General features: G+C 42.2%; 1 protein-coding gene across 1 annotated transcript in view; it reads left to right on the forward strand.

Moving 5' to 3' along the window:
- LOC144495273 (leucine rich adaptor protein 1-like) overlaps window positions 1-12341 on the forward strand; it is a 30550-nt gene extending 18209 nt beyond the window's left edge. Inside the window, exon 2 of the mRNA XM_078215343.1 lies at window positions 9680-12341. Coding sequence (XP_078071469.1) covers window positions 9680-10069 — 390 coding nt within the window. The 3' untranslated portion in view covers window positions 10070-12341. The remainder of the gene's footprint in view (window positions 1-9679) is intronic.
- The last annotated feature ends 2526 nt before the right edge of the window (window positions 12342-14867 follow it).

Raw genomic sequence — 14867 nt, forward strand, 5'->3', positions numbered from 1 at the left:
AGCATTGCAAGAACGCTACCACACCCTTTAGATGAGAGGTTCTGTGCAAAACCTCACAGATTGCCAAATGCCATCAGATCAAACTCCAGAATATGCATCCATCCTCATATCTCCACTGGAACGCTGCATTAACAGAATATAAACTCCCATCCCCGGCAACGTAGCAACCAGTCTGTCTCGAGCAGCACTTAATTATCTGAGTCTTTACATTTATACAGTGGCATGTCTCACCTCAGGTGCAGGAGAAACAAATTCTTGACTTTTCATATTTGCTTCAAAATGTTTAACAAATTGAAACCGATTATTTAAAGTAGTATTCATTCCACCGAAGCAATAATGCCCATCCTTTCACCTCTTCATCTTGAGAGATGACCCTGCATTATCTAACGCTTCCCGTGGCAGCTGTCGCTCTATTGTAGAAAGGTGATATCGGTAAATGCACAATAGAATGTATAATGAGTTCCAAGTACGTTTTATGTGGGATATCAGATGAGAAGCATTTATCATGACTTATAATTGCTGTTTTTTAAGCCTGTCCAGAGAGGCTTACTGGACATGCGTTAGTTTTAAATGGCAGTACTCTCAAAAGAATCAATGGCCATCTCTACATTCAGAGGATGCAGTGACATCACTGCTTTCACCAGCATTTTCCATCAGCCCAGAGACACTCACCACGGTGCGACATGACAGCGGACAGGCTTCTGGTGCACTCCCTGGTGAGCACCATACAGCTACTGTCGGACATCAACTGGAGGTAGGAAGTTCCAAGCGAGCTGCCATTCAGAGGACTGCTGGCTCCCAGGAACAAGCTGCCCCCAAGGCAGATCTTCTGGATAAGTTCATCTCAGCACTAGTGCAGATGCAAAAGCAAAGCGAGGCTTTACAGGAAGGGGTATCAGCAATCTACCAGCTAGTGCAAGGCCATCTGTAGGAGTCTGGAAACTTCCTCACACAGGTGATAGTACCAGCATTACATGGTACCCAGGCCAACACTGCATGGTACCCAGGCCAACACTGCATGGTACCCAGGCCAACATTGCATCCATAGTAGAAGTGGGCAGAAGAGGGTAACATGGTGTCACCTGTGACACCTGAAGTCTGCCTGGGCCCTCCAGGTCCAGGTCCTCCAGAGGATGCCCGCAAGGATATCACAGGCCAAAGGGCGTGGAAAGCAACAAGCCGCCTCCACTTCTCATTAGCAATCTGGGGGAACACCTAGAAGGAGCCAGAGGGCTAGAATGATTCAGAAATTGTCGGAGCACTGAGTTGGCACAGGTGCAATATCACATTGTAAGTTAGGGAAAAGGGGGCACAAAATGTACACTTGCACTGCTGAATTATTGTCATAATCCACAACGAGTTTCCTCTCACTGCGTGCAGTAACCCTCAGCAAAGAGATGTGAGGGCATGAGCTGTAGGGGGGAATATCTTGGTGTCACAGGCAAGGAAGGAAGACTGGTAGAAGTTCCTCAGTAAGCATCACGTCATCTTCTTCCAGGCAGGTTGGCAAACTCCAAAGAGTTGGGTGACCACGCTATGACCTGACACATCACGATCAATTGGTGGTACACTGTGCTTCCACACCGCCCCCCCCCCTCCCCACCCCTCCCCCATACCCCAGCCCCTTCCAGTGACTGCAGTTAACACTACAGCCCTGTAGCCTTCAGGGAGTTGTCGGCCTTGGTGTGAAACACTTCACTCCTCACAATCTCTCCCTCATTCATAAGGAGCCTGTGGGCACCACACTGGGTGTTAGCAAAATGCTCTGTGGCCCTTCTCCTGGATTTCCAGGGGACTCCAAGAGGACCTCCTCAATGAGGCTCCCATTTGGCTGCTTGTCTGAGCTGTGGCAGCTGTTTATGTATTCCAGATGTTAATTTTGTGTTGGCCAGCAACTCCTTCTGAAGAAGCTGAGGTAGTGCCACATTCTAAGGATTTTGGTCTGCTCGAGATGTGTGCCTTTGCTGGAATCTCGGCTGGACTGACTAATCTCACCACTGGCTAAAGTGAGAGTCTGCTCACAAAGCATTTGAGATCTCCAGCTAGGTTCCAAGACTGTTAAAGTTATCCAGTGGGATATGGATGGTAGTAGATTCTCTGAATGAATGTATATTTCCAGCTTGATACCATTGTGAGAATGGTATTGAGTCCACACCATGTTAAAACCATCAGTGCAAAGTATAAGCCTGAAGAAAAAACTGGCAAGAAACTGGGCTGAACTGAAATATCTGCAGTGTTGAGTTGTTTGGCCAGTAGCACACAAATATTAGACAGGTGTCGATAGTGATCCAGTTTCAAACCATTAGTGCACCATATATACTGATTTAACAATTTTTTTGTCACTGCATACATCTTTGCATGTAACAACAGGATGTAACAATGTTTCTGTGAATGAGTCCGTGCAGAACTATCTGTTTTGAGTGAATTATCATCTGAGAACTTGAAGTGAGGCAGCAGCAGATGGTATTTGAACACAGCATAAGAGAACGTACAGTCAATGTGTACAATTGATGCCAGTACGAATCATAGCTCAGAGCCAAGAGTTACAGATGACGTGTGTGAAATTTCTGGGATTTCTCTTCCACTGATTGAATCATCACATTCGTGGAGTTGCACATTAAACAGTCCAGACAACAGCAAAAATCTGAGGCAAAGGAATTTGACTGTAAGGCTAGCAGGAAGTCGCACTGCTGAGACACAAACATGTTTTCTTTTGGAGCCAAGTAGCTCAAGGTTAGGCTCATAACCTAGTTTCAAGTCATAACATGGTTGAGTTTGATGTGGTGAGAAACTAGGTATTTGAAAAAATTGTCATGCAATATGTCCATGAACAAAAAATATGCCCTCGTAAGTACGATGTATGAGTAATCTTCAGATAATAAGGTGACCAAAGAGGTGGATGAGGGTAAAGCAGTTGATGTGGTGTATATGGATTTCAGTAAAGGGTTTGATAAGGTTCCCCACGGTAAGCTATTGCAGAAGATACGGAGGCATGGGATTGAGGGTGATTTAGCGGTTTGGATCAGGAATTGGCTAGCTGTAAGAAGACAGGGTGGTGGTTGATGGGAAATGTTCATCCTGGAGTTCAGTTACTAGTGGTGTACCGCAAGGATCTGTTTTGGGGCCACTGCTGTTAGTCATTTTTATAAATGACCTGGATGAGGGCGTAGAAGGATGGGTTAGTAAATTTGCGGATGACGCTAAAGTCGGTGGAGTTGTGGATAGTGCAGAAGGTTGTTGCAGGTTACAGAGGGACATAGATAAGCTGCAGAGCTGGGCTGAGAGGTGGCAAATGGAGTTTAATGCGGAAAAGTGTGAGGTGATTCACTTTAGAAGGAGTAACAGGAATACAGAGTACTGGGCTAATGGTAAGATACTTGGTAGTGTGAATGAACAGAGAGATCTCGGTGTCCATGTGCATAGATCCCTGAAAGTTGGCACCCAGGTTGATAGGGTTGTTAAGAAGGCGTATGGAGTGTTAGCTTTTATTGGTAGAGGGATAGAATTTCGGAGCCAGGAGGTCATGTTGCAGCTGTACAAAACTCTGGTGCGGCCGCACTTGAAGTATTGCGTACAGTTCTGGTCGCCGCATTATAGGAAGGATGTGGAAGCATTGGAAAGAGTGCAGAGGAGATTTACCAAGATGTTGCCTGGTATGGTGGGAAGGTCTTATGAGGAAAGGCTGAGAGACTTGAGGTTGTTTTCGTTAGAGAGAAGAAGGTTAAGAGGTGACTTAATAGAGGCATACAAGATGATCAGAGGATTAGACAGGGTGGATAGTGAGAGCCTTTCTCCTCGGATGGTGATAGCTAGCACGAGGGGACATAGCTTTAAATTGAGGGGTGATAGATATAGGACAGATGTCAGAGGTAGGTTCTTCACTCAGAGAGTAGTAAGGGTATGGAATGCCCTGCCTGCAGCAGTAGTGGACTCACCAACATTAAGGGCATTTAAATGGTCATTGGATAAACATATGGATGATATTGGAATAGTGTAGGTTAGGTGGGCTTTAGATTGGTTTCACTGGTCGGTGCAACATCGAGGGCTGAAGGGCCTGTACTGCGCTGTAATGTTCTATGTTCTATAACCTTGGAGTTCTCGGGATCAGTGATCCCAATGTGGAAGAATATTATACTGAATTTGAAAGTGGTTCCATTAAATCAGAAATTTGGGTCGAGAAGCTACCTAAAGCAAACAACATAGATATGAGGCATCAGTTAGGTACATTGGGAAATTGTATTAAAAGATAAGACAGTGGACAAGCAATAAACTTAAAGAATTAATGCATAAATTGCAACAAATATATATTCCTTTTAAGGCACAAGTGATTAGCTTAGATGGCTAGTGTGGTTCAGAATAACACTAACAGCACAGATTTAATTCCTGTTCCAAGTGAAGTGGACTTGAGACCTGCCTATTTGCTCTTCCCCTAAGAGTGGAAGGCAATGGCAAATGATTCCTGCCAAAAATGAACAAGAAAATGGTTCAAGATGAAGCATCATCTGACAATCAGCCAATCAGAACTGCCTTTGACCAGAGCACACATGAAAGAATGAAAAATGAAGAAAGAAAAACACTACCAAAATATGATATAAGCATCACAAACAAGAGGAATTAAATATTAGATTAAAAGAGGATGCTTCTAATGTTGCCAAAATGAATAGAAAGGATTAAAAGGATTTTAGAATTCAAAAAGGAGGAAACTGATGAGGAAAAAAAAGGGAATGTGACAGTAGACAAGCCAGAGACATAAAAGCACATTGTAAATGTTTTTATAGCCATGTAAACAAGAAGAGTTTAATGCAAGTGAGTGTTGGCCCATCAGAGGCAAAAGCAGCGGCACAGTGGTATTGTCACTGGACTAGTAATGCACAGACCCATTGCAAGATCTGGGGACCCGGGTTCAAATCCCATCATGGTAGATGGTGAAATTTGAATTCACTAAACATCTGGAATTAAAAGTCTAACAATGATCATGAAACCATTGTTGATTATTGTAAAAACCCATCTGGTTCACTAATGTCCTTTAGGGAAGAAAGTTTGCTGTCCTTACCTGGTCTGGCCTACATGTGACTCCAGACACACAACAATGTGGTTGAGACTCAAATATCCCCTAAAGTGGACCACAGTTAGGGATGGGCAATAAAAGCTGGCGATACCCACATCCTGTAAATGAATAAAATACACACACATATATATATGTATATAAATATATAGAGGGGAATAAGGAAATAGCAGAAACACAAAAAAATAGTATCTGTCATTTGTCTTCAAGATAGAAGACACAAAAATTTTCTGGAAGTGTTTAGTCTAAGAAAGTAATGAACTTCAAGAAATCAATACAGCTAAAGAAATAGTGGTCTCCCTGAAACTGACCACCTGCATCCTCGGCCTTGAAAAGAAATGGCTGCAGAGAATGCAGATGCATTAGTTTTGATCAGCCAGAATTCCTTAGATTCTAGAAGAATCCTCCATAGTTGGATGATAATATACATAACCTTACTATTCAAGAAAGGAGCAAGGGTGAAAATGAGGAGTCATATAGATCAGTGGGCCTAACATCAGTGGTGGAACAATGCTAGAATCTCTCATTAGAAATGTGGTAAAAGGCATTTGGGAAATCATAAAGTGATCAAACAAAGTCCATGCAAACTTATAAAAGGAAAATTAGACTTTACAATTCTGTTTCTGAGGATGTAACTGATAAGATAGATATAGGGAAACCAGTGGGTGTGGCCGATGTGGATTTGAGAAGGTGGCTGCAAGAGTTTATTAGACAAATTTAGGATTCATGGGATTGGGGACATGGGTTGAGAATTAATTATTGGACAGAAAGCAGAGTAAAGAAACAAGTTTAAAGTTTATTTATTAGTGTCATAAGTAGACTTACATTGACGCCTCAATGAAGTTACTGTGAAAGTCCCCTAGTCGGCACACTTCAGCGTCTGTTCACATACATTGATGGAGAATTTAGCATGGCTAAACATATGGATGATATTGGAATAGTGTAGGTTAGGTGGGCTTTAGATTGGTTTCACTGGTCGGCGCTGGCTAATGCAACTAACCAGCACACCTCTCGCACTGTGGGAGGAAACCGGAGCACCCAGAGGAAACCCATGCAGACACAGGGAGAATGTATAGACTCCGCACAGACAGTGACCCAAGCCTGGAATCGAACCCTGGTTCATGGCACTGTGAGATAATAGTGCTAACCATTGTGACACAATGCCACCCTAAAATGGGGCATTTTTGGGTTAGCGGGTTGTAATTTATATTAATACATTTGATAAGGGGACTGAGTATCACACATTTGAATTTGCTGATGATGCAATATTAGGTGGGAAAATAAACGGTGAGCAGAGTGGGGAGAAGGGGAGATCAGGATATTGAATTTGATGATCAGCCATGATCATAATCAATGGTGGAGCAGGCTCGAAGGGTTGAATGACCTACTCCTGTTTCTAGTTTCGACATAATGTTTAAGATAAAGAGGCTGAAGACAGATATGGCCCTGGTGGGTGAATGGACAAGATCACGGCAAATGGAAAAGAATGTGCTGAAGTGTAAAGCTCCCCACTTTCGTAAGGAAAGAAAAGCAGAATAATTTTTTGACCCGGATGCCCTTGTACATGAATTACAGAAAGCTAACATGCAGGTACATGAAGTAATGAGAAACACAAGAGATATATTAGCTTTTATTGTAAAAGAATAAAATATTAGAGTTAAGAGGTCTTGCTACAATTGTACAGGCTACTGATGAGGCCATCCCTGGAGTGCTGTGTGCAGTTTTGGCCTCCTTACTTCAGGAAGGAAATACTTGCCTTAGAGGGAGTGCAACAAATGTTGACTAGCCAGGTTCTTGGGTTGAGAGAATCGATCAGTGAGGAGAGATTGGGTAGATTATGGTTATATTCCCCAGAGTTTAGAAGAATGATAGATTATCAAATTGAAACAACATAAAAATCTTAATGGTTAAGAATGAGTAGATGCGAAGAAAATATTTTCCTTGACTGTGGAATCTAGAACAAGTGTCAGAATATGAGTTGAGGAGAAATTTCTTCGCTCAAATGTTTGTTAGTATTTGGAATTCTCTACACCAGGAAACTGTGTGAATCCTCATTCATCATAGAAGCCCTACACTACAGAAGAGGCCATCTGACCCATTAAGCCTGCACCGACTCTCCGACAGAGTATCTTACCTAGGCCCTCTCCCCCATCCTATCCCTGTAACCTCACACATTTACCATAGCTAATCCCCCTAACCTACAAATCTGCGGACACTAAGGGGCAATTTAGCATGACCAATCCACCTAACCTGCTTTGGAGTGTGGGAAGAAACTGGAGCACCTGAAGGAAACCCATGCAGACATAGGGAGAACAGATGGTCACCCAAGATCAGAATTGAAGCCATTTCCCTGGAGCTGTGAGGCAGCAATGCTAACTACTATGCCACCGTGCTTCCTCACTTAGTAAACATATCCAAGACAGAGGCCGATAGAATGTTTGGCTATGAAGGAAATTAAGGGATATGGGGACAATAGGAAAGTGAAGTTGAGGTAAAAGATCAACCATCATGTTCTTGAATGTTGAAGCAGACTCAAAGGATCAAATGGCCCACTCCAGCTCCTATTCCTATTTGTCCACCACCATTGAAACTGAAGTGATAGGACTTTAAAGCTTTGATCTGATCCATTTGTTGTGTAATTACTCAACTCTGACTACAGCTTGCAACTTCAGCTGTTTGGCAAGCATCCTTTCCTGTGCTGTATCTTCATCAGGTTGCCACGTCATTTTTGGTTACCCCTGCTGCTACTTCCCTCATTGCCCCTAGATTAATGGTAATAACCTTGGTGGTAATGAGTGAGGGATATGCTGGTCATAAGGTCACAGATTGTGGTAAAATGCAATGTTCCTGCTGCTGATAGCCCACGGCACATCTTGAATGCCCAGTTTTGAGTATACGCTGTATATTTGATGAACATGATGTGGAGATGCCGGCGTTGGACTGAGGTAAACACAGTAAGAGTTTTAACAACACCAGGTTAAAGTCCAACAGGTTTATTTGGTAGCTTAAAAAAGCACATAGCATTTGCTACCAAATAAACCTGTTGGACTTTAACCTGGTATTGTTAAAACTCTTACTGTATTTGATGAACAACAAACAATAAGTTTTTAAAGTTTATTTATTAGTGTCACAAGTAGGCTTACATTAACACTGCAATGAAGTTACTGTGAAAATTCCCTAGTCACCACACTCCAGCGCTTGTTCGGGTACACTGAGGGAGAATTTAGCAAGGCCAATGCATCTAACCAGCACGTCTTTCTTGCCAGTGGTCGGATTGTGCAATAGCTCACATGATCAGTATAGATCAATTGGCAACACTAGCAGCACAGTACAATAATTCAGTATTGTAGTCACAAGGTATTATGTCAGTAAGGGCACCAGTGAAGCACACTCCAGTCAATTCAATACAAAAACACTGTTAGGATCTTTTGTACATTGATTAACATCTTAAATAGCCCTTGTGGCAGATTAAAAGAGATTGCTGCAGCTTCATTATGGAAGCCCCAAGGGAACAATGTTACAAGCTCAGTGACATTGACAGTGGTGGAGGACATGTCATTGCTCACAAGTTTTAAGGTGCTATTGCTCCATCTCCAGCAGGCAGGAGGCTTGAGATTTTAGCCCAATATATTTTATTTAACAAATAAGCAGATGTTAGATTCAAATTTAATTTGTGTCTTTTAGCAGATGAATGGCGGCACAGTGGTTAGCACTGCTGCCTCACAGCGCCAGGGACCTGAGTTCGATTCCCGGCTTGGTTCACTGTCTGTGTGGAGTCTGCACATTCTCCCCATGGCTGTGTGGGTTTCCTCCGGTGCTCCGGTTTCCTCCCACAGTCCAAAAGACATGATGGTTAGGAGCATTGGCCATGCAAAATTCTCCCTCAGTGTACACGAATAGGCGCCGGAGTGTGGCGGATTTATGTTAGATGTAATATGGACGGCATGGTGGCACAATGGTTAGCATTGCTACCTCATAGTGCCAGGGACGTGGGTTCGGTTCCCACCTTGGGTAACTGTCTGTGCGGAATCTATCCATTCTCCCTACATTTGCATGGGTTTCCTCCGAGTGCTCTGGTTTCCTCCCACAGTCCGAAAGATGTGCTGGTTAGGTGCATTGGTCATGCTAAATTCTCCCTCAGTGTACCTGAACAGGTGCCGGAGTGTGGTGGCTGGGGGATTTTCACAGAAACTTCATTGCAGTGTTAATGTAAGCCTACTTCTGAAACTAATAAATAAACTGTGCTGTACTTTTCTTTGTTCTTTTAAACATTTTTCAGTGGAGTGATTCCTGAAAGAGGGAGTGGATGGAAAAATGGTAGCACTCATTATGGCCTATGGGAAAATAAATCCTGTCAGATCCCATGAATAACATGCATTGCATTATTGTTTGAAGTCACCCCTGTTTCCACAGGGTTGCACAGCATTGAGTGGAAATCATGCCAAAAATACAAAACAAAGGTCAAACATAAACATTTGAAAGTTGAAAATGTCATGTGAAAATTATTGCATAAAACCTTAACTTTAGCTAGGAGGAACGTCAAGCTATATGCTGTATATACCTTTAAATCAAGCTCATGTAACGGACTAATTTATTTGTCATTCTCTACCTCAGGCTCGTCTCAGGGCAATCGATGTCAAGTTGATGCATCAGTTGTTGTCTATCAATGAAGGTATTGAGTCTATCAAGTGGATGATGGAGGAGAAAGGCACCTTGGCCAGCAGGGGAAGCAGCCTGGCAAGTAGTCTGTACAGCTTGGTGGAAAGCCAGAGCACTTCACTCCGGGGCAGCTGGAACAGCTTGCAAGATGGCAGTGATGGATTTGACGCAATATCAGTAGGAAGTTACCTGGACACACTGGCGGATGACTTGCCAGGTCACTGCACACCCTCAGACTTTGATCCTTTCTCCGACGGATGTGTGACGACTGATGCACTTAACAGCGAATCTATCAATAAGGAAACCAAAGATGACTCTGATGATGGATATTATTGTTTTGGATAAATTATGTGGAGCCAAGAAGATATTTGTTTATATTTACTGACAGATATATAAAGTTATTGTTTAGCGTCCCGTTATACAACTCCCCCTTCGGGAACAATATATAACAGGTGGCTGATCTGCTATCACCCATTTTACAGCCGGCACTACCCAAGGTCAAACTTTTTTGCATTAAGATTTTAGTACCTTGATAAATTCAGTGCTTGCAACACTGTCAAGTGTATTTTGAAACCTCAGAGAAAATTTTCAATGCAATCTGGGTGGAATTGGTTAAACCAGCACAAAAGATCAGGGTATTTTAAACATAAATGAGTTACACCCCAATCCACTTATGTTCGCATTCCTCTTCATCTTTTGAATTAGTTCAAGATTCAATGTGCCCAAATCAGGATTCACCCTTTCCAGCTTGAAATTATGGGCGGTATTTTCCCGTCCCACCCACCACGGGAATCGTAGCAGGTGGGGGGTGCAGACCATGCAAAGGTCCATTGACCTCGGGCAGGATTTTCCGGACTTGGGGCAAACGAGGCCAAAGAATCCCTCTGAGGTTCCACCAATTGCACTGATTGGAGGAGGCTCTCCAAATTAGTCTTATTCACTTTGCACATTTGAAAAGTCTTCACAAAATATTAAACTGACTGGTTACAAAGTCAATGAAACTTAAATGCTTCAGTTTTAATAGTCATGTTGAGTGATTTTAAATCAGGCTCCTCACATGGCATATTTAATTCTCTTACTGTAACCAGAAATGAACTCATTTTCCGCTGGACTGATAAAACTGCACTAGGTTACTGCTGTTAAATACATGGAGAAATAGTTTGCCTTGGGCTGTAATGAATAAGCAATTCCTTTCTGTTAAACTGCACAATTGTGCTGGTCCGTGGAAGGTTTAATGTTTATAATTACGCCAATGAATTTTAGCAGAAACTTGTAATCTAACTAACAAAATTTCAAGTGGATTTTGAATGCAGTTTCCCAGTTGCCCCAAAGGAGAAACTCTTATTTCAAGGTTTTAAAAACTATAGGAGGCCATTGAGCCTGCACCGACAACAATCCCATCCAGGCCTTATCCCTGTAACCCCACATATTTACCTTGCTAATCTCCCTTGATACTAATGGTCAATTTAGCATGACCAATCAACCTAATGTGCACATCTTTGGACTGTGGGAGGAAACCCACTCAGACACGGGAAGAACATGCAGACTCCACACACACAGTCACCCAAGGCCGGATTTGAACCTGAGTCCCTGGCGCTGTGAGCCAGCAGTGCTAACCACTGTGCCATCATGCCACTTCAATGTATTACAGATTTTTGACAGATGGCAAGGTCTTTATTATGTCCCAAAATGTAACCAGATGACAGAATATGAGCTCAATTAAAATCAAACCTTGATTGCCAAAACAATAAATCAATTGCCTGTATTTACACTAAGTTTATTGATTTACCTTTGAAGGTGTTTCAGAAAGTCTTGGTGTCGCATTCATGTGCCTGTACAGGAGACATAACTTATCTGTTTGAACTGAGAAGCCCAAGGCACTCCCAAGAAATGCATAAACCATTTTGCAAGCACAAGCTCTCAATCTCCACTCGAAATTAAATGTGTCAGTAAAAATAAATAATATTTTAGTTTTTAAAATATATCATGTTTGGTGTTTAATGACTCTGAAAAATGTGCTTTTCGTGGACACCTGTGTCTATGGACAGGGAAAGGTCAACATCAGCAAATGCGCAGCTACTCTGTATTAAACGTTAGACTCAACATGCTAATTACATCAGTTAATTGCCACAGTTGAGTTATCAGTGGGATGGTAAGCATGGATGTTAACTGATTAAATTTGCTGTAAAATATGATTTCAAAGAGAATAGTCAAATTTAATACCTGATCACTGGAAACCCTTCTGAAGGATGTTGGGGAATGGATGAATGCAATTTAGTCCCTTTCGCTTTTCCATAAAGATCTGGTGCAGTAGGGAAAGTGAAAGAAAATTGACAAAATTAGCTACTCACTACAGTACTCGATGTGACTGACTAAGATGCACAGTCCAAGAAGACTACCAGATTCCCAGCTATCTGTCAGAAACAAAACATGCATTTAGCCAATAGCTACCCAAGGAATCATTTGAAAGTGTTACAGCCAGAATTTGTGTGGTCTCTTCCAGTCCATAATCAGGATGTTTGTGTGTAAGGTGTGTGTATTTCCTTACGCTAAGTGTGATTTTTTTTTTCTAATAATTTAAAATAAATTTCAGCAGCAGACTATTTGTGATTTTGACAATAAAGGCTCGTCTCAATCACTCATCTCATCCCACACTATCACATGTGCAAAAGATTAGATACAGATGAAGTTAAAGCTTGAATCAAAGAAATGGAATTTATAACTCAGTCTGTCGATGCAGGCCTGTTGTCTTCTTGGTTGAGTTGATGCTTCAGTGGGAGTAAATCCTTTTAGAAGCAAAGTATTCTCTGAAGCTGTGAAACTTCTTCGAGACAAATAGCCAGGAGATTTGTACTCAGGTGAACTTGGAAGCTGGAACAAATAGCTGGAACAACGACAGTACTTTGGCTACCTTAGAAGATTTTCAGCTGTGATGGTTCAACTGTTTTTGATGTTTCTCTGCTGTTAATTTGCTCTGTTAAGGATATTCTAAATTGCAATTCCTAGAAGTAGTAAATTGTAGCCCTACATTGGGTGCCATTGCTTTAGGTGGCATGATGGCACAGTGGTTGGCACTGCTGCCTTACAGTACCAGGGACCTGGGTACAATTCCGGCCTTGGGTGACTGTATGTGTTGAGTCTGCTGTTCCTCTGGGTGCTCCGGTTTCCTCCCACAGTCTAAAGATTGCAGGGTGGTAGATTGGCCATGCTAAATTGCTCTTTAGTGTCCCAAAATGTGTAGGAGGATTAGTGGGGTAAATACATGGGGTTACAGGGGTAGGACCTGGGTAAGATGCTCTGTCAGAGAGTCGGTGCAGACATAATGAGCCAAATGACCTCCTTCCACACTGTAGGATTCTATGATTCCATGAAATTAGTTTCAGTCACATGACTGCAGGGTTAACAGTTCTGGGGTCCAGACCAACGTGACACAATAGCAGTTGACAATGTTCATTTACTCTTTATCTCTGCCCCAACTTGAGCTCAAGTATTCTCTTTGTTCAATCTGACACTTGGAGACCAGCAGTCTTGAGATCCCATATTCCTCAAATGCTGGTTCATCCTTAAACATTGAAATGTTTTAGCTCCACCGGTGCCTGCAAAGAAAGCCATTGTTCAGGTCCACGTTTAACTCAATGTTGGCTATAGAATTGAATACTGTTCACGGTTTAAATGTCCATAGTCAAATTTAAGTTGCAGCCATCAAGTCAGGTTTTGTGACCATTTCACAAAGTATGATCTTACAGTCCATAAGATCCAATATCCACATGTTTGTAAAGAGCATGACAAAAGAGCAGTGGGTTTGGTATTGACTGAAACAAAGCACAAACACAAAAGGACTGTGCTGTGTCGACAACAGTAACACATCAAAAAATGGATACAGTAAGTGCCCTTCCTATTGGTTCCAATAAAGCAGGAGCACAATGTAATCTAACAATAGATAGTATTGTAAGAGTTGAGAATGAAAATATCATAGGTAATTTGAGCATGGTTGCTTTGCAGATCTCATTTGTAATGAAGAAATTGCATTGCTGTGGCATTTAATGAAATGTATCTTGTATTAGTGGCTCATGCACAATTCTTGCAGGCTACACAGATGTTTTGCCCGTTCGCATTGTCACCGTCTCCATTTTTTTTTCTCATTTTATTGTGAGACGTCTTTAAAAGGTACAGGTGTGCAGCAGATGGCAAAGAATCTGGAGACCTGAGGGGCTATACCACAAAGTGACCTCTGATCAATTCAATCATCTGCAGTGTTGTTTCAAGTTGTGGGCTTTGAAATAATCCAAGTGTTCGCATGAGACTCACTCGCTGAAAACTGCAACCTTGCCCGCGACTCAGTTACTTCAGTGCCACTGCAGTGAATGGAGTTTTGGCTGAGTGCCAAATTCTCAATTCTCGCTGGCAGTGGAGCGGGAATGGACGAGATCGGAGAATTCCGTCTATGATTTCTGCACTTTATAGATATATAAAGATTTTAAAATGTATTGTTTCTTGGGATGTTTGTGTCACTGGCAATGCCAACATTTGTTACCCATCCCTACTTCCCCTTGAACTGAGTGGCTTGCTAGGCCATTTCATGGAGCAGTTAAGAGTCAATGACACTCACGTAGATCTGGAGTCACATGTAGGCCAGACCAGGTAAGGATGGCAGATTTCCTTCCCTGAAGGGACATTAGTGAACCAGATGGGTTTTTGCAACAATCGATTATGGTTTCATGGTCCCCATTATTGAGACTAGCTTTCAATTCCAGACTTCACTAATTGAACTTAAATTCCACTGGCTGCCCAGAGGATTTTCCTGGGCATCTAGATTATTAGTCCAGTGATTTTGCCACATCAGTGTCTCCCCTCCATGGGCCTGGATAAGAATAATTGCAGCCTGCTGTAAGATTTAAACATCTGATTGTTTAAGGATGGGTCAACTTTAAGGAATATGGGATCTCCAGGTCTCTGAGTGCCATATTGAACAGAGGAGAATATTTGAGCTCAAATTCTTCACCTTCAAATAAAGATAGCTTAGATCATTTGTATAAGATTACAGCTTTAAGGGAATTGCAAGTCTGATCATTCAATCAGTGACTTGATTTCTCCATGTTTTTGGCTGTTGATAGGCTCTCTAGTGACCCAATCAGCATGCAAT

The sequence above is a fragment of the Mustelus asterias genome, chromosome 6, assembly GCF_964213995.1.
Source record: "Mustelus asterias chromosome 6, sMusAst1.hap1.1, whole genome shotgun sequence".
NCBI lineage: Eukaryota > Metazoa > Chordata > Chondrichthyes > Carcharhiniformes > Triakidae > Mustelus > Mustelus asterias.